Source organism: Asterias rubens, chromosome 7 (genome assembly GCF_902459465.1).
Source record: "Asterias rubens chromosome 7, eAstRub1.3, whole genome shotgun sequence".
Lineage (NCBI taxonomy): Eukaryota > Metazoa > Echinodermata > Asteroidea > Forcipulatida > Asteriidae > Asterias > Asterias rubens.
Window position 1 is genome coordinate 7,212,771 of NC_047068.1, and position 26,802 is coordinate 7,239,572.

Sequence of the window (26,802 nt, forward strand, 5' to 3'; positions counted from 1 at the left end):
CTGCACATGTGGTCACATAGGTCCAGAACTTGCAAACGCAATGTTGTTGGTTCGATTCCTACCAAGCTAGCCGCTGATTTCACAATGACTATAGAATAAGTGTTTTAAACATTGACTATTCTGAACGGCTACTTAAAGGAACGTAACAGAATTGGTAAGAAACAAAAATCGTGAAGATCACAGATTAATTGTACATGAAACTTACACAGTCTAATGATGATGGTAGTTGAAAACATCCCTTGAAATATTTCTGTCTGAAATGTCATAAAAAATTTGAAGAGAAATAAGTGATCTAACTTCGCGTTTGGAGTTTATCACTCAGTGAGCGTTTTGTTCATTTTTATTTTGGCACCGATTCAATGCAAAATTTGTGATCGGTTTTTCACTATTCTCTGGTGACTCAGATGGCCGATCGATCTCAAACTTCTATAGGTTTGTCAGTTTATGTATATGGTGGATTACATCAAGTGCTTACACATTGCCAGCAACTATTTTGTTAGCAAAATCCAATTCTGTAATTTCCTTTAAGTTTTCACTCTCAATGACCCCCCCCCCCACCCCAAACAAAAAAAGGTAGACAAATCAAAGAAAGTGTGGACTCGTATTGACCCAGCATTGTCTCCTCTTGCTCAGATGGCCCTGGGGTCGATTTCACAAAAAAATCTGCACAACATTTTTGCAAACTGGGCCCTGGAAGTTTCCCCAACAGCGCCCGCTATTGGTAATGTGCGCTGCGGAGTGGGGGCCGCGATAGTGAAAAACAACGTCTTGCACAGAGACTAGCGTGTGGCTAGACCAGACCGCGGCATGGGTTCAAGCATGCAAGACGTTGGGCTAGACCATGGAGGTAGGCTAGACCATTGATCTTCAGTATAATGGATATCAATGGGCTCTAGACTTAAATGCATCTGTGCTTATTATTGCCTGAAATAGCGCCCTCCAACGGCCGCGGCGTTTGATCGCCAATCTGTGGGAGAGTTTTGCAGGGCTGATGCTGATATAACCACAATCTCAGACTTGACACCAAGTCTAGCGTTTGGCACGCGCACTGAGAGCCCCACATGGTGTATTGTTTGTTTACGTTTGCTGAGCACACTCGAGCAGTATCATTTTGGACTGCGCAATAAATAGTAGTTAGTACATTGACCTCTTGACAAAGGATGCGTCAGGTGAATTTTGCAGAGAATGCGGCATTGTTCACGAAGAAGTAGCTAGGGACAGGGCGTTTTTTTGTGGACAGCATGATGGATAGCTAAGGCCTGAGTGAGAGGTGAGTCGATCAACACATCTATTTAGAATTAGATCATCCATTTGATGTATACAGCTCCATACATGGGATGGTCAATAATCATGAAGAATAGCTAAAATCAAGAGTCCTTAATCTATGCATACATACACATCCACATAGCCCACCTTGTTGAGCTGTTAATGGCTCCGGTTTTAACATCGGTCTCATCACTGTCGCCAATGAGACCAATGTTAAAAGCGGAGCCATTCACAGCTCAACAAGGTCTGACATTCAGTTCTAGGAGCGCCTGGGCTATGTGTATGTTACTTTGTTAGCCCGAATGTCAGACATCTCGTCCGTCGGACAGCTCTATTTAGAAGATTTACTTTTATTTACTTTATTACCACCAACAATAACAATTCGATCGTGTATGGTACCAAAATAATGAAAATGCGGGGTCATGGTAAAAAAGAAAAGGAAAAAGTATCCGTTTGCCCGGATATTAAACCTATTATCCTATTATCCTTATCATCTTATCCCACCATAATATACCCCAACCCCAGGGAACGCCCGTGCATCATTGTCAAGTCACTAGTCAGTACATCCGTCCAGCCCCAGGCCGCTTTTTACCCCTCCCGCGCTGAGCCCCTGTCACGGCCATCCGGCGACTTGTCTTGACCCCAAGTCGAGTTGTCTGACGGTTGAATAAATCATCTGTCGAGTTGTCCGAATCGTCGAGTTGTCTGAACCGTCGAGTTGTCCGAATGGACGAGTTGTCTGGTCTCCCTAGAACTACATGTATTGAGGTTTGTTCGGCTATCGTCTCCGCGAACCTCATAGCTTGACATGTACAATGTAGATGACTTAACCAATGGAAATGGAGATGGAGAAGAACCACTTTACATGTCTCACAACACAAACGGGGGAGGGGGGGGGGGCTGGCATTTGACAGAAAAAGTTAAATCGATAAAAAACTGAGGAGTGCAGATTCTTACCGCTGAATGTTGCAGTAATTCTGGCACGCATTCCTATTTCGTTGCCCACTGAAGTTTTCTATAAATCTGTGCCCTTCTTCTCGATCATGAAGCCATGGAGGTAGAATAGATGAAACTTACTGATCGAATGCTGCGTATTCCTAGAACTATGGGGTTCCGGCTGCTTGGATCTTGAAACGCGATATAAGTACCCCATACCCACTGCTTTGAATGTGAAATGATAAGATGTATTGTTGTTCTTTGACAGGAGACAGAAGGTTTTTTTCTCTCAAGATGTGGCCGGCGAGAATTCTATTCATTGTTCTGGGACTTCAGTTGAGCCAGGCATTGGAGTCACTGAACAAACAAGAAAAGCTCACAGGTAAATATAAGTTATATTTCTAGTAATATTTGTGTACATTTTTTAATCGATCGGGAGGATTACAATCATCGCAAATATTTGCACCTCTGCTGTTGTTGATGGCTGGCGGTTTCGGAATTTACATGTACAAGTTAGACAAACCTTTAGCCGCATTGGACTTTTGGGTCTGGTAACTTACCGGCCCGGGTGCCAAAAGCCGTGTTCGCACTGGATTAATATTTTGGGTAACTTAACCATCTTAACTTTCCCACTGTCCGCACTTGGATTTATTTGACTCGAGTAAACTTACCGAGACCGTGGGTAAACTAACCAAGCTGGCCCCCTGCGTAACCTTTGACCGCACTTTTTGGTTTTCGGCTTGATCTTTCGCAAATATTGTTAATCCAAACGATTCGATATCAAATTCACCGCTCCTCTTTTGTTTTTTTACAACTTGGAAAGATGAAGACTTGCTAGGCAAAAGAGCATGCACAACGCCGCCTGCCAATGAGGCATGCTCCGACACAAAGGGCCCATTACGCGGCTAGGAATACCTTCTACAGTATTTTCTGCACGGCCTGGCTCCGTTTTGTTTGTGTTGTGCATAAAGACATACAGGGACCAATACTCGGCTAGCTTTAGTACACGCGATCTAGTGGTTGTTGACTGCATTTGCCTATTACTGCTGTACAAATCACTGTCATATTGAAACTTTTGATCGCAACTTCTGAACAGGTCATTTCTCGAACTTATAAATCTGTGTACGAGAAAATTATTCCGCGTTTTTCAGCCTACGAGTTGTATTCCTGATTTGTGCTACATTGAATAGTTCGATAATCACGAAAATCTTATTCTTCCATGACAAAACATGTCAGCTTCCTCGGGTCAGGAAGATTTAACCGAGACGTCGCGTCCGCACTGGACTCTCTGGCTCAGTTAAACTGACTCGGTCAATCTTCCTGGGCACTCGGTCAATCTTCCTGGGCACCTTTGGCTCGGTTAAACTAACCGCGCGGCGTGGGTAAGTTACCTGTCAGGAAAACTACCCAGGCTGTTCGCACTGGACTTAAAATGGGTAAATTACCCATTGGCTCGGTTAGTTTGCCCAAATTAAGTGCAGTGCGAACACGGCTTTAGCTTAAAGGGGTGACAAGTTAACAGCAGTTCACAATTGGATTAATTTGTGTCCGGTAACTTAATGTATCAGGGGACTTTCTCAAACCTCGGCTCCAGCTCATCAGCTTAGGCTCTGCGCGCTGCTTACGCAGTTGAAACGCAGCTATGCTTTTAACCTGCATTTTCGGAGCAGTTTGATTGTTTTAATCCGATATACAATCAAACTAACATGTTAAAATTTACTTCTTTAAGGTGGTCGCATTTGTGAGATATCTCTGAAAATTCAGAGCAAATGTCCATGCAGGAAGAATAATTTGTACAGATTCAAATTTCGGGTTACAAAAACTAATATATTTTTTACATACATGTTACCACAGTAATTCAAACAAAATGCTTTGTACGATCAAAAGCTGCTGTAGGCTTCTAACCATATGTTTTTATTGCCCTTGGTTTGTAAAAGTGACTGCTAAAGTTATACGTGAAAGGTTTTAAGTAAGTGAGTTTTAAAGCAAGTGGACACCATTGGTAATTACTTAAAACAATTATTAGCATAAAAACTTACTTGGTAACGAGCAATTAAAGAGCTGTTGATAGTATAAAACATTGTGAGAAATGGCTCCCTCTGAAGTAGAGGAGTTTTCGAGAAAGAAGTAATTTTGCATGGATTTTTCCTACCAATAGTGTCCAGTGTCTTTAAATAGCGCTCTTTGTTCTTTTTGTGGTTGAACAGTGAACAGGTCACAGAAACGTCCAAACTTTGTCATCCTATTTGCTGATGACATTGGTTATGGCGATCTGGGCGCTAACAGGGAGTCTCCAGCTGAGTCTGACACACCCTTCATGGACCAACTAGCTTCTAAAGGAACAAGGTTAGTTTTGAACAAGGTTAGTTAAATTAGATTCTTATAAGATCCTTATATGATCTTACTAATTTTCATATAAAATGCTAATAAGAATCTTTTTAAGAACCTTATTAGAGTCTTATAAGAATGCTATCAGGATTTCGGAAGATTCTCATAAGATCCTGATAATATTCTTATAAGATTCTAATAAAATTCTTATAAGATTTTTAGAAGATCCTTATAAGATCTTACCAATTTGTATGTAAAATACGTACAAGAATCTTATAAGAATCTTACAAGAATCTTATAAGAATTCTCTCAAGATTTTGGAGAATTCTTATAAGATTCTTATAAGATTCTTGTAAGATCTTACCAATTTACATATAAAATACAAACAAAAATCGTATAAGAATCTTATAAGAATGCTCTCAGGATTTCCGGAGATTCTTATAAGATTCCTATAAGATTTCTTAGAAGGTTCTTAGAAGATTCTTAAAAGATCTTACTCATTTTTTACCAACCAAGGGTCGTGGTTTTGAATCCCACCCGAGTAATATGCCTGTGATATTTTCTTCACAGGACTCGGGGAAAGTACTGAGTATACAGTGCTAACACACATCGGTGTATGGGTAAAAACCAAAATTAATATTCTTTATCCCCAATCCAAATTTAACATCTCTTATAATTAAACCAAGTTTTGATTTTTTAGGAAGTTTTTGCGTCTTCACACTCTATCTGCTTTTTGCCCTCTACTAGATTTACAGACTTCCATGCTGGTGCATCGGTCTGCACACCATCCCGTGCTGCTCTCCTGACAGGCAGGCTCGGAAAACGAACCGGGGTAGTCAAGAACTTCTCCCTTGGGTCTGAAGGCGGACTCCCTCTCAATGAAACCACATTTGCAGAAACCTTCAAGGCTGCAGGGTACCAGACCGGCATGATCGGGAAATGGCATTTGGGACATACTGGACCATTCCTTCCGAGCAACAGGGGTACGAAAAACAGTTTAGAACTCTTAACAATATTTCACAGGTCTTGACAAATAGTGAAATAGTAAAAAAATGTACATTGCAAAAAAATAGTTAGGTCGAATGTTTTGACCCTAGCAGAGTCTTTCTCCAAGACTAAAGTATATACAGTGCTTAAAGGGTTGGGGTACTTTTTGTAACACAAAACACAATGTCCACAGATTTATAAATAAACTTACACTTCGAATCCCACCTGAGCGATTTGCAAAAACAAATTTTGTGACATTGTTTTACTAATTTCTCAAAAACTACACCTCAGCAAATAATATTTTAAGGGAAACTTTTAACCATCGTTATCTTCAAACCAGGTAAGTTTAATGAAAATCTGGGTGATGTTTTGTATCCTTCAAAAACTACCCAGCCCTTTAATACAAAATTATTGGTGTAAGGGTTTTTAAACAAATAATATTATTACAAGTAGATATTTGTGCAGCTGACTTTAAAGCCATTATACACTTTCGGTACACGGTACAAAAAAGAAAGAAAAACGTTCACAGATTTACAAATAACTTACAGGGTTTACAGAAGGTAATGGTGAAAGACTTCTCTTAAAATATTTCATGAAACGCTTTGCTTTTTGAGAAAACATTAAAACAATATCAATTCTCGATAGCGAGAATTACAAATTTATTTTGAACACATGTCATGACACGATAAACGTTCGGATACAAGGGTGGGTTTTCCCGTTATTTTCTCTTGACTCCGGTGACCGATTGAGCCAAACTGTCACAGTTTTGTTATTTTATATAGAAGTTGTGATACACGAAGTGTGGGCCTTGGACAATACTGTTTACCGAAAGTGTCCAATGGCTTTAAAAGCGCTTTCATGCTTTTAGCCGAACGATTTGGCGAACCCTGCTGGGCATAAAGGGGTCAGACTTCATCCCTAATGAAAGAAAGGCTAGCTGAACTGTGATAGCTGGACGGTGGTGTCTCACGAGTGACCAGGGCCCAATTTCATAGCGCTGCTAAGCACAAAAATTTGCTTAGCATGAAATTTTGGCCTCGATAAAAACAGAATTACCAACCAAATTTCCACATGTTTTTGAGGATAAACAAACAACAGCTGAATACAAGTAACAAGCAATATGCAACAAATGGAAATATGGTTGGTAATCCTGTTTTTATCAAGGAAGAAATTTCATGCTAAGCAAATTTGTGTGCTTAGCAGCGCTATGAAATTGGGCCCAGGTGTTAGCTATAGAGCAGAAGGCGAAGTGGTACGCTCATATCATGAGACAGGGCACAGCTATAGATGGTCTGTCTACAGATACAGTTCGTGGTAGAGGTCGCCCTAAGCTGCGCTGGATAGAAAACGTCACAAAGTGGAGTGGTAGATGCGTAGGAGAGCTGAGAAGAGCGTCTATAGAAAGAGACCAGGTGATGGCTGCGACTCCAGGAGTGCGCCCCCATTACAATTTAAGGACGAGGCGACCACGGATGCAATACTATGCCGAATGATGATGATGATGATTTGTGCAATGGTATTTTGATGATTTGTCCGGTATATATTTCTGACAGGTTTTGATTCCTATTATGGGATAATCGCTAGCGCAGACATGGGATGTGCTGATGATCCAGGCTACAACGTACCGACGTGTCCAAAATGCTCCAATGGTTCAATTCAAGATTCACATCCAGGTAAGTTAATCACTTGACCCTGGGATTTACTAAGTTTTTCTGTGCCCGGGTGTAGGATTAATTTTTCAGAACTTTCTGAATCCATCTTAGCTGTTCAGTTTCTGCTATTTCATTCCACTCTAAATTGTCGTTTAAAAAAATGTATTTCTTATTTATTTTTTTTATTGTTCACTTCTTGTTGCAGTGCTTAGAAACCTGGTATTAAGCGCGATATAAATGCATGTTATTATTATTATTATTTCAGAATAATGTTTTTTATTTATTTTATTTTATTATAACAAATAGTTTGTTTTTATGTCCTTCGGTGGGTGGGTGTGCATGTGAGAATTAAAGGCACTGAACACCTTTGGTAATTGTCAAAGACCAATATACTTACTTGGTGTATCCCAACATGTGCATAAAATAACAAACCTGTGAAAACCAATGGTTATTTAGAATAGCATCGTGTCCCTTTAAGCATGTCCACAAAATGGTTTTGGGTACAGTGTTGTTTGTGCAATCATTGTTCGAGCGATAAATGCAAGGCATTGGCATATCAACTCCAAACTTGGTGTGGCGATTGGTCTTAGGATCCCCCAGGAGACTATTTGCTCTTGGACACCCTAAGGGGTTTTTTTTTTGGGGGGGGGGGCAACTTGAGGATGGGAATGCAAAATGTGTTCAGATTTACAAGAGTGCTTTCAAAACACACTAAGACCTCTGTTTTTTTATTCATACTTGTTATTTATCTGCACACTTGTTCTCTGTCTATAGATTGTGTTAATCAGGTCGGTGTTCCACTGTACGAGAATTCCACCATTGTTGAACAGCCGTCCAATCTCGTGACCCTTGCATCGCGTTACGTCCAGCACGCAAGGGACTTCATCAAAAAAAGGTAAGATAAACTGTTGATGTCTTGTCATTTTTTTTGCAGCATCCAAAAGCATTTACTCACCTATGGGGGTCGACGCTTGGTGGCATAAAGCAGACTGATCTTTGTTCTCGGTAATATGTGCATGCTGAGAACCATGTGTTAAAAACTCTTACAATACAGCAGAGCTTTAAATCAACATTGGACCACAGGCCCAACCGAGGCCAGTCATTTTAGTGTCAGGCCAGTGTATTTACGACCGTACAAGTCCGGTAGTCTTATGGTTTTTTTAAAATAATAATGCATTTTTCCATTTTAACTCATATTTACAAATAGATCTTTCAATGCAATTGAGTATTGTTATCCACAAGTAAGAAAAATGAGATAAATCGTCTGTTTAAGAAGAAAAAAACAGCTCAAATGTGAAACTGTGTAGATAGTGTCCTTCTCATTTTGATTCTGTTCTTGTGACAAAAGCTCTGGTCCAGTTAAAGCCCTACAGCCGATTTCACGAAACGCGAGGATTCATCCTATCTCTAGTTAGGACGACTAACTCGTCTTAGGGTTCTGTTGTAATATGTCTATGGGTCTACTTTATGGGCGGAGGTATATGTTGTTTAACCTCCACTCTGGTTGTGGCTTATGTGAGAATAATAAAAGCAGCCTCGTGTTGTCAGGAGAATCAAGAATATTCGTAGTCTGCATCTCTCTTTGAGTCCATACATACTCATACTTCATGGTGGCAGCGGTGTAGAAACAAACTGGATACAACATTCACGGAAACAACGCCTAGAATTCTTCGAATGTGATAAATAACATTGCATTACCGGAGGCTCAGTCACACACAAAGCCCACGACACGGCTAGCCATAGCCCAACGCATACGTCCATAAGCAACGTATTAACTGTTCACTGCACTCACACAGCATATCTACAAAGTGCTAAACAGCGCCTGCTTCAGTGCTATTCGCCGTCCAACGTCTTCGATTACTGAACTGAACTCATCCTAAGCTCTAAGATTAATCCTAAAGTTAGGAAGAGTTTGGTGAAATCGGCTGTTGTATAGTCTTGTGGATTTTTATCAAAAATATTATTAAATTGTTATTGTTTTTTAAAATTTATTTCACACTCTCCCCTTCCTCCGATCCCATTTTCAATTACAGTGTGAACGACGCATCACCATTTGTCCTCTACGTTGCTTTTGCTCATACACACGTACCTCTCCAGACCGACCCTAAGTTCTCCAACCTATCCTGTAGAGGGCCTTTCGGTGACGTGTTGCGTGAGCTGGACAACACGGTGGCCGGGATCATGACGAGTATACAAGATGCTGGCATTGAGACGGACACATTGGTGTGGTTCACAGGTGAGTTATGTTTGCTGTTGAGAATAGGGAGGTTAAGCTGCACATTCCACGTGAACGTGAACGTCAGAAAGGAGTGTCGTTAAAATCTCATGTTTTTAGCATACGAGAAGTTACCGTTTTCCACGCCAGGTACGTACGTGCGCGCAGACATAAAATGAGCATGTAATAAGCCCAAAGTGGCGACGTCGATCAGAAACTGCACCCTTTATGGACGTTCACGTTCACGTATTTGCTCGCGTAACGTGCAGCTAAACCTCAATAATGAGTCTTATTTTTGTTCTCTTCACCTGTTCCGAACATAACTTTTGTGCCACCCTTCTCGACCAGAGGTTGCTGGTTCTAATCCTGCCTTTGCAAATTTGTTCAACCCCAAAGAATTTTTTTTTTCCAAAGATCTAGTCACCTGTGAAGTCTACTTTTAGATAAAACAGCAACAAACTGTCGCATTATTTTCTTAAAGATTGTCAATTTCATCCTTGTTAGCAAGATGATAGTTAGTACCAACCTCATCTTTGGTTGTAGCATTCGCTAAAGGGATGCAGCAGAATCATAATTTTCAGTCAACCCTCAGAAATCTGAGAAACATTCATACAAGACCTGTTTCTTATATCAAAATGCTTTTTGCTGAAACAAATTTATCAAAACCACATAACTTGGAAGGGAGCTCTTTCTCAAAATAGTTTAATACTATCAACATCTGCAGTGCTGCTCACCAAGTAAGGTTTTACTCTCCATAATTTTTGGAGTGTATACCAACCTATGACCCTACGTTTAAGCCATCTTTTGCTTTAAACCTCCAGACATCTTTAAAGACACTGGACACTATTGGTATTTGTCAGACACTAGTCTTTTCACTTGGTGTATCTCAACATATGCAAAATGTAAAAGTTTGAGCTCAATCGGTCATCAAAGTTGCAAGATAATAATGAACGAAAATACCCTTGTCACACGAAGTTGTGTGCTTTCAGATGCTTGATTTTGAGACCTAAAATTCTAAATCCGAGGTCTCGAAATCAAATTCGTGGAAAATTACTTCTTTCTCAAAAACTACATTACTTCAGGAGGGAGCCGTTTCTCTCAATGTTTTATACTATCAACAGCTCTCCATTACTCGTTACCAAGAAAGGTTTTATGCTAATAATTATTTTGAGAAATTACCAATAGTGTCCCACCTGCCTTTAAAATTACTACGTTAGTTTCCTTTTCTATCTTTCGATTGTAGGTGACAATGGTCCCTGGGCTGTGAAGTGTCAGTATGCAGGAGACAGTGGCCCGTTCCTTGGTCTTTGGCAAAAACAAAAAGGTATTGTTTTCCCCAATAGACCCATTGCCCAATGCACAGCACACTTGCTCGCGCGTCTCCTGTCTGTCAGTTTGGGTGTCAAAACGAGCTCAAAAGGATAATACATGTGTTTGACGCACCTCCGAAAAATGCCTGTCTACCATTTCTGCCCTTTTTGGTGAGTCCATCTCTTTTGTGCTTGTTTTGACACCCAAAATGGCAGACAGGAGACGTGCATGTATGGACTCTGTGCAGTATGCAACGGGTCTATTGTTACATTCAAATACTATTAACAGTGGCATTATTATGACAAACCCTAGTCTTGGTTCCAAGACGTTCCAGTTGTGTAGTCACGAACCATGTAGTTGCGAAAACCTAACCGCTCTCCAAACTGCTCTATACGCCTCACGAACAACTTGCCACTAGAGAGCGCTATCATTCCTGCAACCGTTCTCAGCGGTTCATGGTGTGATAGCGGTTACGAGAATGAGAGCGCCCTCTAGTGGCGAGTGGTTGTTGGGGTGATAGCGGTTAGGTTTTCGCGACTACACAACTAGAGAGTCTTGGACCCAAGACTAGACAAACCCATGCAGAGGTAGAATTTTACACTGGACAACAGGCCTGAGGTCAGTAGTTTTAGTGTCGGACCTATAAACTCATGACTGGACAAGTCCAGTGGTCTTTGGTTTTTCAATTGAATAATAAACATCACTGTGTATAGGCCTGATATCTTAAACAAAAATAATTTGTTTTCAATTGTTTACTTTGTGTCTGAAAAAATACCTTTCAAACTTTTGGGGATATATACACTGATACGTTTTTCAATAACCTCATTACTCCAAGGTGAAATGAGTATCAAAATGATTTTTACTATCAAAAGCTGCTGTACTGCTAACCAAATAAGCTTTTAAGCCATGAACTTTCAGAGTAACTACCAAACATAAACCTTCCCTCTACTAATCGCTCGGCCACAAAAAAAGGACATCCATTTGGTTACCCTTACACAGATGTCTGTTCACAGTGTATCCGCAGTACTTTCTTGAGTCCTGTTAACAACATCATAGGCATATAGGATTTGAGGCATTGCATGGTGAGGTATCAATGTATATTTGGTTTGCGGTAACACCAAGTGTGTATCTACTTGCCAGGTAGAGTTTGTTCTTAGAGAACTGTCTTGCTATATTCTACTGCCATGGAGTAGATAATCGGAGACTTCTCAGTTCTAAAAAGAACTGTCCTGCTTTTTAACTATTACCAGGGCGGATGGTATAGAAAATAGACTGGACTACTACTTTAGCTTATAGGATTGTAATTAACTGTACTGCCGTGGACTCAGTTCTGAATTGGTCTCAACGTTTCGACTAGCTTGCTCTAGTCATCGTTAGGAGACTGACTGGCAAGTAGATACACACACATGGTGTTACCGCAAACCAAATATACAACATCATAGGCATTATACTCGGGTTGGATTCGAATCCACAGGACTCGGGAAAGTACTGAAGATACAGTGCCAACACACAGCGGTGTAAGGGTAAAAACCAAAATTAATATTCTTTATCCTCGATGCAAATTTAAAAATCTAAAAAAAGAAGGAACGTTTTGTTTTTGGCCCTGACCTTTGTGTGTCTCATAGGAGGAGGTGGTAGCACAGCCAAGCAGACGGTCTGGGAAGCGGGTCACCGAGAGCCGACCTTTGTCTACTGGCCCGGTCACGTACCCGCTGGTCGTGTCTCGGACTCCTTACTCAGTGCCTTGGATATCTATCCCACCATTGCATCTATAGCTGGTATCCCGCTGCCTAAGTATCGTAGCTATGATGGAATGGACATTAGCCAAGTTCTCTACGGGAAGTCACTTTATAACAGGGTGAGTTGAATGCGCCAAGTTTTTGACCGCGTGAGGGCGCTCCACAATAGTATTTTTATCATTACCAGGGGTATACGCGATTCGTCCTGCACAGTTTTAATCAGCGTTCTGTAATTTTTGTTGCTGTGTATCAGTTTTAAGTTGCTTAAGATGTGGGTTGCAACGGCCCCTTTAAAGGTATTATTGTCCGTGGTGGATGAAGTCTGTGGCGGTAATGTGTTTCAGTCTTTAATAACGGTTTTTGGGTTTGAATGAATACCCCCCTGGAAGTGATAAAAATATGTTTGAGAGCACCCTCGCTCGGAAATAAATACAGCTCATTAAATATATAATTTTGGAAACATTACTTTTGAAACATTATTGTTTTTTTTGGGTTGACAACGATGTGTAAAAGAATTGGTCATTGAAACACTGCAGTAAGAAATGAGTATTTGCAGAAACATTTAACTCAAACATAACAAATTTAGGTCAATTGTATCATTGGAAAGTATTCTTCAACAATCAATAGAATTATATTAATAAGACTGAAAGTCAACATTTGATCACAAACACAAGACCTCCGGACTTGTCTGTTCATGAGTCTACTGGCTCAATGCTAAGCATGCCAGTGATCCAGTGTATGTCGCATGCCGTGGCTTGGACCACGCAGGGGTTGTAAAATAATCCTGCACTGCATGCGTATAAAAAGCAAGTCCCCTGCCCGATGGACCAGTAGCGGTACGCGGCCAGGACTATCATGCTGGGCTAATTTAACAACCCAGCCGTGTCCCTACTAGTCCAGGGTCTACCAGGGCCGAAACTAGAGCTGATACGTGCATTAAATTTTCTTGAAAGAAGTGAAGTAATCCACAAAGGGAGAAATGAACAGTCCATGTTGCGCCTGAATGCTTTTTTCTTGAACATTTTGATGATCAGGAGGTCCGGGGGTCTAGAATTAAATGGGAACCCAAGTCAGTTTTCAGGATGTTAATATTTTTGTCAAATCTCATCACTGATCCAAAGTGTACTCGGATCGAGGCTGGAAGGTATAATAGTCTGGCCCCCTTCATGATATCATGAGAATCAGTATTTAACATTGATACTTCACTCAGGGAACATGACCAAGAAAATGTTTTGTTTGTGTTTCAGATGCTTTTCCATCCAACAAATGTTAGATTGGCACCGCAGGGTGAGTTTGATGCAATACGCAGCGGTTCATACAAGGCAGTTTATCGGACAGGTAAGAAAGTTGCACGACACAGTATACATTAAAGACACTGTGGACACCTTTGGTAATTGTCAAAGACCAGTCTTCTCACTTGGTGTATCTCAACATATGCACAAAATAACAAACCTGTGCAAATTTGGAAAAAGTTGCGAGGTTATAATGGAAGAAAAAGCACCCTTGTCCCACGAAGTTGTGTGCTTTCAAATGCTTGATTTTGTTACCTCAAAATCTAATTCTGAGGTCTTGAAATCAAATTCGTGGAAAATTACTTCTTTCTTGAACACTACGTTACTTCAGAGGGAGCCGTTTCTCACAATGTTTTATAATAACAACAGCTCTCCATTGCTTTGTTACCAAGTAAGGTTTTATGCTCATAATTATTTTGAGTAATTACCAATAGTGTCCACTGCCTTTAATAACCCTTTACAAAGATTCTTCCTTTTGATTAGTCTAGAGCATTTCACATATGTTTCATTTTTAATTAGAAACTGTGTGAACACAGTGCACTATGCACGCAGAAAACAATGTACTATACCCATAGCAATCAATATACTATACCCATAGCAATCAATATACTATAAACCCATAGCAATCAATATATTATACCCATAGCAATCAATATACTATAAACCCATAGCAATCAATATACTATACCCATAGCAATCAATATACTATACCCATAGCAATCAATATACTATACCCATAGCAATCAATATACTATACCCATAGCAATCAATATACTATACCCATAGCAATCAATATACTATACCCATAGCAATCAATATACTATACCCATAGCAATCAATATACTATACCCATAGCAATCAATATACTATACCCATAGCAATCAATATACTATACCCATAGCAATCAATATACTATACAACCAATGTATTATACCCTCAGCGAGCAATGTGCTATACATGTATTCAAATGTTGTATACCTAAAGTTGAGACAAGCTTCTTGGTACTTTGGCGTCTTGATACATGTATTGACCAAAATTACCTTGAAAAATACCAAACTAAAACATTCCTTATGAATCTCTCTCAAAATGAGCTTTGTCTGAAAAAAGTGACTGGAGTTAAAGTGATCAGTTCAAACTGAACCAGTCGTTATTACTATTTCCCAAGGTGGAGCGCAGCAGTGTGGTGGTCTGGAAGGTCCAATCTTGAGTCACAACCCTCCGCTTCTCTTCAACGTTCGTAAAGACCCACAAGAGAGCATTCCGCTAGATACCAGTAACAGGCAGTACTCAGACGTCCTGGCCGGTATTGAAGCAAGTCGCAAGTTATTCGACAAAGACTTGCGGAGGGACAACACCACCGTTGCTGATTACAGATCGAGTAAAAAGTTCTTGCCGTGCTGCAACTCCAAAGATGTACAATGCCGCTGTACCTGGCAATAGAACATCGGATTGAAAGTAAGAAATGATGCACTTTTATAAGTAATAATAACACGGCACTTATAGACGATGTGACCTATGTTTACATTCAAACCGCCCTCTGTTGACAAAACACTATATACGTTATGTTTCGCCGGGCACTGAGTTGCGTAGTCATAGTAAGATTGAGTACACTTTCTAGCTGGCTGCCAAAACACAAAGGTTTTGCTCGGCGGTATAAGCGCGAATCATGTTATGGTTTTCGTGTGACGTCAGAGGTCACATCGTCTATAAGGCGTGCAATATCTGTGAGAACATTTAAAGGGCGCCGGTCTGAGAGGAAAGAAAAAAACTCAAGTTCATGCACTTTAATTTGTTCCCAATAGACCCAGGCATGATATTCTTCCCATAGTCTGATGTCCGATTTTCAGTGCCTTTGGAAAAATCAGAGGAATTGTGATTGAATGGCCTGGAGGTCTGCTAGAGCTTACACTTGTATGTCAGCCCTTGTAATCAATGAAATCTTCATACTCTTATCCAAGGACCAAATATCAAGCCTGTAATAGACAATTACACACGTAGATTTGTAAAGTCAATGTGGCCTTAAATTGTGTCAATTGATCAAGTATTACACGGCATACCGATAGAACAAAAATGGATTTACCAAAAATAAACTCAGTTTTCAAACTGGTAGAAGCCAGAATTCAAGCTGATTTGATCAAATTCAAATAGTATGAGTGACTTCAGCCATGATGTAGGGTCCCATGGCTGAAACCAGTAACCTGTGGTATGGTGTTTTTAGCCAAAACTCTTGCTGAAATCTTATGTATACACAAGACTATTTTTTACACGGTTTAGTCGGTGAACCTGCATTTTGTGATAGTTTGGCGATGACATACTCCCCATTACGTATTGCATTAAAACTTTTGTAGAGTTTGGGTAGACAGCCAAATATCTAGCTTCGGCCATGAAATGGCTCATAGAGGCCGCTTCAGTGGTAAAGCTGGTACTTTTTTTTCAGGGGAAGGGGGGTTGGGTTGCAGGGATGGGGTTCAAGGGAGGGGATGTGGAAGGTACTAAGAAGTGTAGGGTAAAAACAAAAGGTAAAGAATGGCATGGTGCAGTGTTTTTAAGAACACTGTAAAAAGTCGATCGCATTTGAGCTTAATTTATGATATTTTATTGAACTCCCAGGAGGAATTTCTTTGTTTTGTTTTTATAGCCGTTTTTATAATTGATGGTACTTAATGATGCGGGTAATCTTAGACACTTGAATTTGAGATCGTTGCTTTTTGACACGTTTCTCAGATTGTGTATCCCTTATAGGGATTACTCTTCCTCCCTTTGTGGACATAATCGCTATTAATATCTCAAACACGTGACCACCTGAAGTTTTCAAAGGTTAATTGAATATCTGCATTGATATAGGATAAAAACAATCGAGCGGTTCCAAATAACAAACGTATACGATGCCTTTTAAGGTATAAGACAGCGGTGGTAATGGTTTTAACATTGTTTCATTTTGGCCTGAAAACTTACGGGTTAAGAAGTGACTACGACCATTTTTTTTGTGGTATAATTCCCTCTGAAATGAACTAGTTTTCAGAAAAAATGTATCTGAAAACCTTAAAAAATGGTGCAAGAATTTTTACTATGTTCTCCCGACTCGCACAACTGATTTAGCCCTTGTCTTGACAGGTTTGTTATTGTATTTACATGGTTGATCACATACAACATGAACACTGTGTGGGACAAATTTGTTGTCTGCCTCAACCTCTAGTAAATGTCTACTAATGGTGCATAGTACCTTTAATCTTTTTAATTTTAGTTTATTTATTTGTTTCGTCCAAAAGACTGAGCATTTATGGTTAAGGATCTTGACTAGCTAGGCCAGGATTCGAACCCACACTTTGTGAACGACAGAAATTAAAAGTGATGCTCCAGCATGCCTTGAATTTCGTTCTTAAAGGGGCACAGCAATTTTCCTCCGGGAAGGGCACTTCTATGAGGAAGATCTTAAGTTAGAAGATTACAAAAGCACACAAGCAGTTGCTGTTAGTGCCGTTTGCTCGAGACTCCTCAAAGGTTATAGTCTTGTTACAAAGGCAAACCATTACAGACTATAATAAACAATGAAATGAACTCAATTCCAGTTGGAAAGTTTTGATATACAGTGTTTTTTATTAAATAAGAATTTAATGTTGAATTTCATCATTTAAAACACAATGACAAATGGAAGTATACAATGTATAATCAATAGAATATTTATACAATTTTTTAAGAGAATAATATGTGAATCTTACAAAAATATATTCTGTCAGCTCGATAAGAGAAAATTAATTTATAGAGGTTTTTTTTCCCTACTTCAGTCCTGCCAAAAGTCGACAGTCTAAGATACAACAAATGTTTAATTATCGTCCAATATCGGTGTTAAACTGACCATATAATCAACATAAATTATTTAGAAATTTGTAATTTATTAACAATGCATTAACACTTAATATCTCAAGTTTGATAGTTTTCTTGATTTACTTGTATCACTTTTTATGCGGGATGTTGCATTGAAAAGCTTCAAGGAAGTTTCTTTGTTCAAGAACACAAGTTTCTTGATCGAAATTTCAACAGACTGTCCAGTAATGACACATCAATTTCAGCAAAGTTATTATTAAGAGGAAATATAACTAGCTGCTGCAAACTGCTTACCAACCATCAATGCATAAAATGATCATTACAGGAAAGATTCTGCTAGGGTCATTATCATTTAAACTATTTTACCAAGGTTTCTTGAAGACTATTGATTGGAAAATGGGTGCATCAGAAAACTTAACTTAACCTTTAGGTTTGGTTTTGACAGTAGATTTAAACCACGTACAAACCTCTTGATTTCAAACGTAAATTTCATGATGGAATGTTTCTGTTTAGAGTAAAAAAGACCTAATTTAGCTACATACATAAATTTCAGTTTTCCATGACAAAGAAAAGTCAGCCATTTTGGCTGGAAATTCCCTCTGGGCCATTGATTATAGCATTGTGTCCGCTAACTCACCAGTAAAGTGTCTTGTCAAACATTTATTGATTATCTTCAAGTTTGCAAGATTTCAAGTTTTTAAGGAATTTTTGGGGGGAATTGCGCTTTATAAGATCTGTTATTATTATTAATTCGGAAGTATCAAACAATCCAATTTCGATGTTTGCTTGGAAGGTCGAAACCACAAGACCAGTGGTCCAGTAGAAAATGTCTTGAAACCGAGCTCAGTATTGTTACTCGCTGTATTTATTTAGAACTCTTAAAACTTGTGCTGCTACAATATCCACAATATTATTTGTATACCTTATATTTTTTCAGCAATGTATGGTAAAGATAAATATTTAGTCTTTACAAATTCGTTTAAAGACACTGGACACTATCGGTAATTGTCAAAGACCAGTCTTCTCACTTGGTGTATCTCAACACATGCATAAAATAACAAATCTGTGAAAATTTGAGCTCGATTGGTCGTCGGAGTTGCGTGATAACTATGACAGAAAAAACACCCTTGTCATACGAAGTTGTGTGTTTTCAGATGCTTGATTTCGAGACCTCAAGTTCTAAACTTGAGGTCTCGAAATAAAATTTGTTGAAAATCGGTCATCGAAGTTTCAAGAAAAACGCCCTTGCTGGACGAATTAGTGTGCTTTTATTTTAGTGAGAAATTATCTCTTTCTCAAAAATTACGTTACTTCAGGGGGGGAGTCGTTTCCCACAATGTTTTATACTATCAACAGCTCTCAAATGCTCGTTACCAAGTCAGTTTTTAAGTTAGTATTTGTTTTGAGTAATTACCAAATGTGTACCTTCCCTTTAGTTGAATTAATGTTAAATTTGTATAAATATTCTTTTTTTTAAATCACTATTGCAGATTTGTGTGCTTTATACAGATTGATTATTTATTTTAAGTTATTTTATTTATGTACATGTATTGTATGTACTGTAAGTCAGGTCTGATACATCAAACTTAATTTTTTTGTTCGTAATATCAAGTGAACTGTTTGATCAATGAAATTTGAAGAGGATATTAATACTAACATTACATACAGCCATTGCTATTGACAGCTCTCTAATACAACTTAAAACATTACTGGCTCAAATGTTGAGTTTATACCAAGATTTCTGAGGCAGTGCAACGAAGGAGTGTTGCTGAAACCAGTGTAGAGTTCAGTTCCACCATGCAGAGGTTTAAATTCTTAACTTTGTGATGTTTGTGCACGACCACGACTGGTATTCCACTCAATTTTGCCAAGAAGAAATTAGTTAAGAAACATTTTCTGTAGCTCTCATAAATTGGGCCGAGTTCCCGAAAACTGGTCTAGACATTTACGGTTCATGTCTAATGAAAATTTGGCAATGTTGTAATATTATCAATCAAAAATGTGTATCTTATCAGATGCTAAAATACATAGCCTGTCGTAGTAATCATGTTAAATATCATGTGTATTTCGAAATGTAACCCTTGATAAACTTCAGAATTGGGCTATAGGTTAAAGACAAAATATTAGTACAATGTAATCAAGTTATAAGCATACTTACGAATTGTGCAGTTTGTTTCAAATATATAACAACTTTTGAGAAAATACATAAAGGCTTAGTAATTTTGGCTGAAATGAGCATCGAGGCTTACCCCTTGTAGGTTTGGCTGAAAATGAGCATCGAGGCTTACCCCTTGTAGGTTTGGCTGAAAATGAGCAGCAAGGCTTACCCCTTGTAGGTTTGGCTGAAAATGAGCATCAAGGCTTACCCCTTGTAATTTTGGCTGAAAATGAGCAGCAAGGCTTACCCCTTGTAGGTTTGGCTGAAAATGAGCATCGAGGCTTACCCCTTGTAATTTTGGCTGAAAATGAGCAGCAAGGCTTACCCCTTGTAGGTTTGGCTGAAAATGAGCATCAAGGCTTACCCCTTGTAGGTTTGGCTGAAAATGAGCAGCAAGGCTTACCCCTTGTAGGTTTGGCTGAAAATGAGCATCAAGGCTTACCCCTTGTAATTTTGGCTGTAATTGAGCAACAAGGCTTACCCCTTGTAGTTTTAGCTGAAAATGAGCAGCAAGGCTAACCCCTTGTAATTTTGGCTGAAAATGAGCATTAAGGCTTACCCCTTGTAATTTTGGCTGAAAATGAGCAGCAAGGTTTAACCCTTGTAATGTAAGCTCAGAATGAGCAGCAAGGCTTACCCCTTGTAGTTTTAGCTGAAAATGAGCAGCAAGGCTAACCCCTTGTAATTTTGGCTGAAAATGAGCATTAAGGCTTACCCCTTGTAATTTTGGCTGAAAATGAGCAGCAAGGCTTAACCCCTTGTAGTTTTAGCTGAAAATGAGCAACAAGGCTTACCCCTTTTTTTTGGCTGAAAATGCGCAGCAAGGCTTACCCCTTGTAATTTAGGGTAAAATTACATGAAACATCAAAAGGACTGAGCAGCAAGGCTTATGTAAATTTCTTAAAACTGAAAATGAACTGAAAATGGCAACAGAAAACACAGCAATGCATGTAAGTTTGTTGGGTTGGGTTTTTTTTTCTTGGGGGGGGGGATGAGCAACACACACAAAGACAGCCTCAATCATCAATACATGTGATACAAAGTTTTTTGATTTTTGTTCAAAATTACAAATGTTTCATAAAATTTACCATCACTTACTGTTTGACATATTTTTAATAAAATCATTCTATGCAGGCTATCTATTTCAGACTTTGAAATGGAATAAATTTCATCGTAGGCTCTTAATTAAAAAAAAATATAAAAAAAAACGCAGTCGAAAAAAATAAAGTAAATTATAAGTCTGTCACAAGCCAATATGGCTCATCAGACCAGTTTTTGTATACGGTTTCCGGTAGTACATAAAAATATGTAGATTAGAGTTTGTTGTGCACCAATGGAATAGTTTGGGATAAAATTTATATAAAAAAATGTGATTCAACACTAATGACTATTACAGCATTTACAAAGTTTTAGTATTGGCCTTAACTACATCCTTAATAAGAAAGTTATCAAAAAGCTCTTCTTTTACAACTAAATTAGAAAGAAACAAGTTATATATGTCCAATTAAAAAAGGAAATATCGGAATGGACCTTATACATTGAGCCGCCATCTTAGAAACAAAATGATGGGCCAATAAACAAACGGCTTTTGACCGCTAGGCGAGGGTGCCGTACTGAAATGACATCATGTTTGAAGGTATATAATTAGCACTTAAACAATGTCTAGATTTCAGTAAAGAGATTGGTTTAGCCAATTCCAAAAGAGATGAAAAATTTCGAAAAAACTCACAAATGTTTAAGTGACCTTTCTGATGAAGCCACTAGTGTAGTGGTGAAACGTCACCGACAAATTTGTGGATTACTTCTCAATTTTTCATTCTTATGCACAGATATTTTCATGGCAAATGTGTCACCAAAGTGTCTGATCTAGTTAAACCCATCCGAGATATTGAGCATGAAACCACACTTTCTGCTTCCTCTCATCCATACACTCTTGATCTGCTGAGATGTAGAACAAGGAGCCATTCCAACATCTTTATTCCACGTACTGCATCTCATTGGAACTCCCTGCCTGGTGCATGTTTCCCTCCATCCTACAATCTAGACAGTTAAAGAGGAATATCAATTCCTACCTTCAGCTCCCCTGAGTTCTTTCCACTTTAAATAATATTTCTTCTTGTAGGCTTATACCAAGAGTGGCTTTTAGCCTTGTTTGGGGCAAACTTGCATAAAAAAATAAAGAAAAAAAAAAACATTTGTAAAATGAACATCTTTACTGAAGTTTTAATGGATATTCAAGAAGTATCTAGTCTTATTCAGCCACTCTTTTTTTGTCCATTTGAATTCAGCTAAAAAAGCACCACTTTAACACTTGGATGACTGTGGATACAGCTTGCAGTGTAGAGATCGTAACCTGTCGCACAAAATGAGGAAAAGATCGTTTAAAAAAGGAGTAAAGATCAATTTAGAAGACTTAAGGCCCGGTCCCACTGCAGCGATAACGAGAACGATAACGATAACGACGCCAAGAGAACGCATTATATTGGTTGAATGAGCGTGTGCGTATTCTGCGTGGAGCAAATCAACCAATAGAACGCGTTCTCTTTGCGTCATGATCGTTATCGTTCTCGTTATCGCTGCAGTGGGACAGGGCCTTTAATTGGTTTATGGAAAGAGTCAAATTCCCATCCTCTAGATTTCAACACACACTTTGTACAGCTCACCAATGACAACTTTATCACATTTGGTGATCATGCTTTAGTGATTCGGTAACAAAGAGGACAAATACTTATTCTAGTCATTGTAAAATCAGCCATTAGCTTGGTAGGATTCAAACCCACAACCTTGTGATTGCAAGTCCTGCAGTCTAATCACTGGACCACGGTGAAAACAAGGTTGCCATGGATTTAAAAAAAGTAAAGCACTGGAAGCTTTGAAACTTCATTAAACTTTAGTCTTTACAAAAAAAAATGTTTCACAACCTTGTGGTGTTGGTCACAATTTAAGTGCTTAATTTTGATTGCTGCACGCAAAATAAACATAGGTGGTTTAGGCAGTCTTGTCGAAATGGGAAATCTTTACTCTTTTGGGTCCGTACTGGTTGAACTGTATAGACATGAGTCAGTGACATTTGAAAAGTTGATAAGTGTTAAGAAGAGATGAAGTGCATGGCTTACAGTCAAGGCCACCAGTCCGGAGAGTGCCCAAACGATTTGCAATCTTACCTTGTTGGATCATCTTGTGTGGAGAAGGCAGCATTCTTGAGAGTAATTGTGTTGTTTCTTGACGGTGAAATGAGGTAACTTAGAGTCACCTGAGTAACATAACAACAAAATGCAAAATTAATAATAATAATAATAATAATTATAAAAGAGTATTCATAAATACCTCAGACAGTTTCGCTATTCCTATTGTTGGAGAGGGCGTCACGTGGGGGTGTTCAAACATTTGATAATGACTCTGTTTATAACCGGTTAGTCTTAGTGCAAGCGTTTCTTGTTACGGGCGATGCGGGCGCTGTCAGTGAGTTGGCCGCGCTGTGTGTGAGAGGAAAATGAGAACGTCTTGCACCAAGACTATATGCACACGACGAACCGGAAACTGTTGGAAATAGGCGTCTCAGTCCTAACAGTGCAACACACGGACGTACAGAGCTCAAGCATGTCAAGCACGTCGGAAATGGATAAGTTTTATACAGTTTCTTACTTTATCACGCCTTTTAACCAAAAAGGCATTTATGAATGGGAATAAAAGAGTAGTGACTCGTTCTTAAGGGTCGTTGGTGTGCGATAAAGGCCCTCGCCTTCAGCTCGGGCCTTTATATCACACAGCAATGACCCTGCCATATGCCAGGCCTCAAGGCACTTTCCACTCAAATAAACAGTATTTTAAAAACAGCCATAAAAATAGAAAAGGCAGTTTAAAAAACACAAGAAGCTAGAGTACAAAGTTTAAACTAAACAGAACCACCAGAAGCAAACCATGTTTAAAAAAATACTAGAGGTGAGAGGTACTAGAGGTATCCTCTAGATATACTAGAGGTGAGAGGTACTAGAGGTATCCTCTAGATATACTAGAGGGGAGAGGTACTAGAGGTATCCTCTAGATATACTAGAGGGGAGAGGTACTAGAGGTATCCTCTAGATATACTAGTGGTGAGAGGTACTAGAGGTATCCTCTAGATATACTAGAGGTGAGAGGTACTAGAGGTATCCTCTAGATATACTAGAGGTGAGAGGTACTAGAGGTATCCTCTAGATATACTAGAGGGGAGAGGTACTAGAGGTATCCTCTAGATATACTAGAGGTGAGAGGTACTAGAGGTATCCTCTAGATATACTAGAGGTGAAGTTAGCTTTTAAATCTGGCCATTATCCTCTTTGCCAATTTTGCACAGGTCACACACCTACGTCCAACACCACTAATGTGACCCCTTACCGTAGCCTGCCCCAGCCCTAACCCCTGCTCCTAGCCCTAACACCCACCCTACCCCCCAATCCTCAACCCTAACCCTCTGCACTCTGAAACAGTAAGCTTTTAACGGTAAGCAAATGTATTAATTTTTGTTTTTACCCATACACCGATGTGTGTATAGCACTGTATACTCAGTACTTTCCCCGAGTCCTGTGAAAAAAAACACCAGGCATGTTACCCTAGCAATTCTAGAGCATTGTCTTACCAACTAGACTACCAAGGTTGCCCGGTAGCTAGAGGTAAGCAAATGTGTTTGCGTACTGTAGTAGAACAATTTGCTAAGGTGTAAATGTGTTTGGCAGGTTAGCAAGAAAACTAGGCAGCCCGCTTGCACGATCACCATGGATTTGTCATTAATTTTTGTTCAGTAATCACCAGAAGGTTAGCTTGCCCTTTAGTGAGCTAACTGTTAGCAGCGCTGTGAAATGGAAATCACACAGTAAGCACAAAATCGACCGTTAAGCAGCTTTTTGATATTGGGCCCAAAGCTTGAGTCTAGTATGCTTGACCCCTTTCCTTGACCAGACGCTTCATCAGGAGACTAATGCAGACTAGAACAAACTACTCTATCTCTGGGAAACAAACCACCGCCAAAATCACATCAGATCCTTCCACATCTGTCCAGTAACTTTATACTCACTGGATCAGACACCAAAGTCTACACAAATCCAACTAGCCTCATACTAAATCCCAGTATTTTTTTTTTAAAGACCACGCAATAAAGGAAATGTCACAATGTTCCAACAAGACAAGTTTTATGTGGCATTTCCACTTAGTAATAGTTGCCATCCTGTATCGTTTTACTGATCCAGGAGCCAGTACCATGATGAGTCAGACCCAGCAATACAGACCCTGACAGACCCCCCCCCCCCCCCCCCCCCCCCCCCGGGAGGCACTGACATCAGCACTGTGTCATTACCAGCCCCTTCTGCCACAGTTAGTTTTGGTTTTTCCTTTCTTGATTCAGCTGGGGCAATTACGCCTTGGATTTGTGATTTCATGCTCCATTAATGCCTGGAAAACTCCCCGGGGAAATTTTCTTGCTTAAACAAAACAGATGGAAATAGTTTGATCTGGCCTTTAAAGCATTTTTTGTTCTACTACGTTCAAAGTTTATTACCCTTGCATGTGAAAATGACACCTCCAAAAGTACTTATTTTGTGTGTGTCACACGCTAAAAAGAACAAATTGAATTGCATATTTTTGTAAATTCGCACATTCAGCCATTCTGAGCCCCAGGAATGTCAATCTAACGAAAAATTTTGTGCTCATTTTCTGCTGAACAGCTTTATGATATTAGAAACTGCCTTTGCTACTGTTACAGTTACAGTTGCTTTGGCTTTTGCTTTGTACTATTTGAAATCCTGCAACAAAATTATACATTTTCAAGATTGCTGACAGAGCCCAAGCCTAAGCCAGAAGTCGTGATTTAGAAAAGACTTAAAGGCAGTGGACACTACTGGTAATTATTCAAAATAATTATTAGCATAAAACCTTAATTGGTAACGAGTAATGGGGAGAGGTTGATAGTATCAAACATTTGTAGTTTTCGAGAAAGAAGTAATTTTCCACGAATTTGATTTCGAGACCTCAAGTTTAGAATTTGAGGTCTCGAAATCAAGCATCTGAAAGCCAAAACTTCGTGTGACAAGGTTTTTTTTCTTTCATTATTATCTTGCAACTTCGACAACCAACTGAGCTCAAATTTTCACAGGTTTGTTGTTTTGTGCATATGTTGAGATACACCAAGTGAGAAGACTAGTCTTTGACAATTACCAATAGTGTCCAGTGTCTTTAAGTGAAATTTGAAAGACTTTAATGTGATAGTATTGAAATGACATTACCTGACTTAGAAGTCTCTGTTCCTCCATTCCTCCCAGCCCCTGCAGGTGAGAGTTGAACACCCCTACTCTTGTGAGGGGTACTTTCAGGAGACCATCTGTAAAACAATGATATCAAAGTTTTGGATAAAGATTATCATCAGACAATGTTTTTTTGAGATTTTTCCAGGGTTTGTCCTCAATGGGATTTTTTTTATAGCACTAACTTGCTTTTGTAGCGTCTTGTGGCTGAGTGGAACAACCCATTGAATTCACAGGGATGCCAGTTTTCCGGATATTGCCTGAATTCAAATTTTCTCAAAATTTTTCCAGCGCTCCGTGTTTCATCTGGCCCGAGAAAATATATGTGCCATCAACTCAACTACTGCGCAGATGGCAGGTAAGAACTAGTCTTGACCCAAGGTGTCAGCGATCAATTAGCATAAAGTGCAGTACATACTACACATGCAGTACTGATCATTGACGCCTTGGGGCAAGACTATTCAAGATCTCACAAAGATGTAAGCTTGATCTTAACTAAATATAAATCTTACTAAGCAGAGTGTGATGTCATAAGTCATTCAATTTTATATTTGATAGGGCAACAGCATGTTTGTTTTTGCAAAGGGCAAATGCTTTAGGAAAATAGTAAGATGAACTTGATAGATGTAGCACCAGGGCCAGACTCATGGGCAATATACTTATGTCACCAAGCCCCAATCTTGTTTCTCTTTCATACAAATCACTGTAACCAAACTGAGGCTGGAAGGAAAGATAGCCTGGCACCCCTGAGTTATACGAGAAAAATAGAACTATTTTTGCCATTAGGTCTTCACTCTTCAGGGAACCTGTATAACTCA

General features: G+C 39.2%; 2 protein-coding genes across 4 annotated transcripts in view; one reads left to right on the top strand and one right to left on the bottom strand.

Annotated features, from left to right (window-relative positions):
* The first annotated feature begins 128 nt into the window (after positions 1-128).
* On the top strand, positions 129-26,781 carry LOC117292182 (arylsulfatase G-like). 3 transcript variants are annotated; one of them, XM_033774126.1, is made up of 13 exons: positions 129-154; positions 1,160-1,270; positions 2,471-2,584; positions 4,410-4,548; positions 5,278-5,513; positions 7,071-7,190; positions 7,944-8,064; positions 9,203-9,405; positions 10,628-10,708; positions 12,321-12,553; positions 13,682-13,772; positions 14,892-15,181; positions 26,276-26,781. In XM_033774126.1, exons 3-12 carry the CDS (start codon positions 2,497-2,499, stop codon positions 15,164-15,166), a joined length of 1,587 nt encoding a protein of 528 aa, XP_033630017.1. In that variant the 5' UTR covers positions 129-154; positions 1,160-1,270; positions 2,471-2,496; the 3' UTR covers positions 15,167-15,181; positions 26,276-26,781. The 3 variants fall into 3 exon arrangements, with proteins under 3 accessions (XP_033630017.1, XP_033630015.1, XP_033630016.1); XM_033774124.1 differs by lacking the exon at positions 26,276-26,781 and having other exon boundaries at positions 14,892-15,290; XM_033774125.1 differs by lacking the exons at positions 129-154; positions 26,276-26,781 and having other exon boundaries at positions 1,149-1,270; positions 14,892-15,290.
* LOC117292183 (beta-1,3-N-acetylglucosaminyltransferase radical fringe-like) overlaps positions 21,846-26,802 on the bottom strand; it is a 38,817-nt gene continuing 33,860 nt past the window's right edge. The window contains exons 8-10 of the mRNA XM_033774127.1: positions 25,967-26,061; positions 22,874-22,962; positions 21,846-22,062 (exon numbers count right to left, since the gene is read on the bottom strand). Of these exons, the coding sequence (XP_033630018.1) occupies positions 22,014-22,062; positions 22,874-22,962; positions 25,967-26,061 (233 nt within the window). The 3' untranslated portion in view covers positions 21,846-22,013. The remainder of the gene's footprint in view (positions 22,063-22,873; positions 22,963-25,966; positions 26,062-26,802) is intronic.

What these genes read in the sequence shown, in the direction of transcription:
- LOC117292182 (XM_033774126.1), top strand. Translation starts at nt 2,497, where the DNA reads ATGTGGCCGGCGAGAATTCTATTCATTGTTCTGGGACTTCAGTTGAGC. An exon ending in CTAGCTTCTAAAGGAACAAG is followed by an intron (nt 4,549 to 5,277) that starts GTTAGTTTTGAA and finishes GCCCTCTACTAG; the next exon opens with ATTTACAGACTTCCATGCTG. An exon ending in GGAAGTCACTTTATAACAGG is followed by an intron (nt 12,554 to 13,681) that starts GTGAGTTGAATG and finishes TTTGTGTTTCAG; the next exon opens with ATGCTTTTCCATCCAACAAA.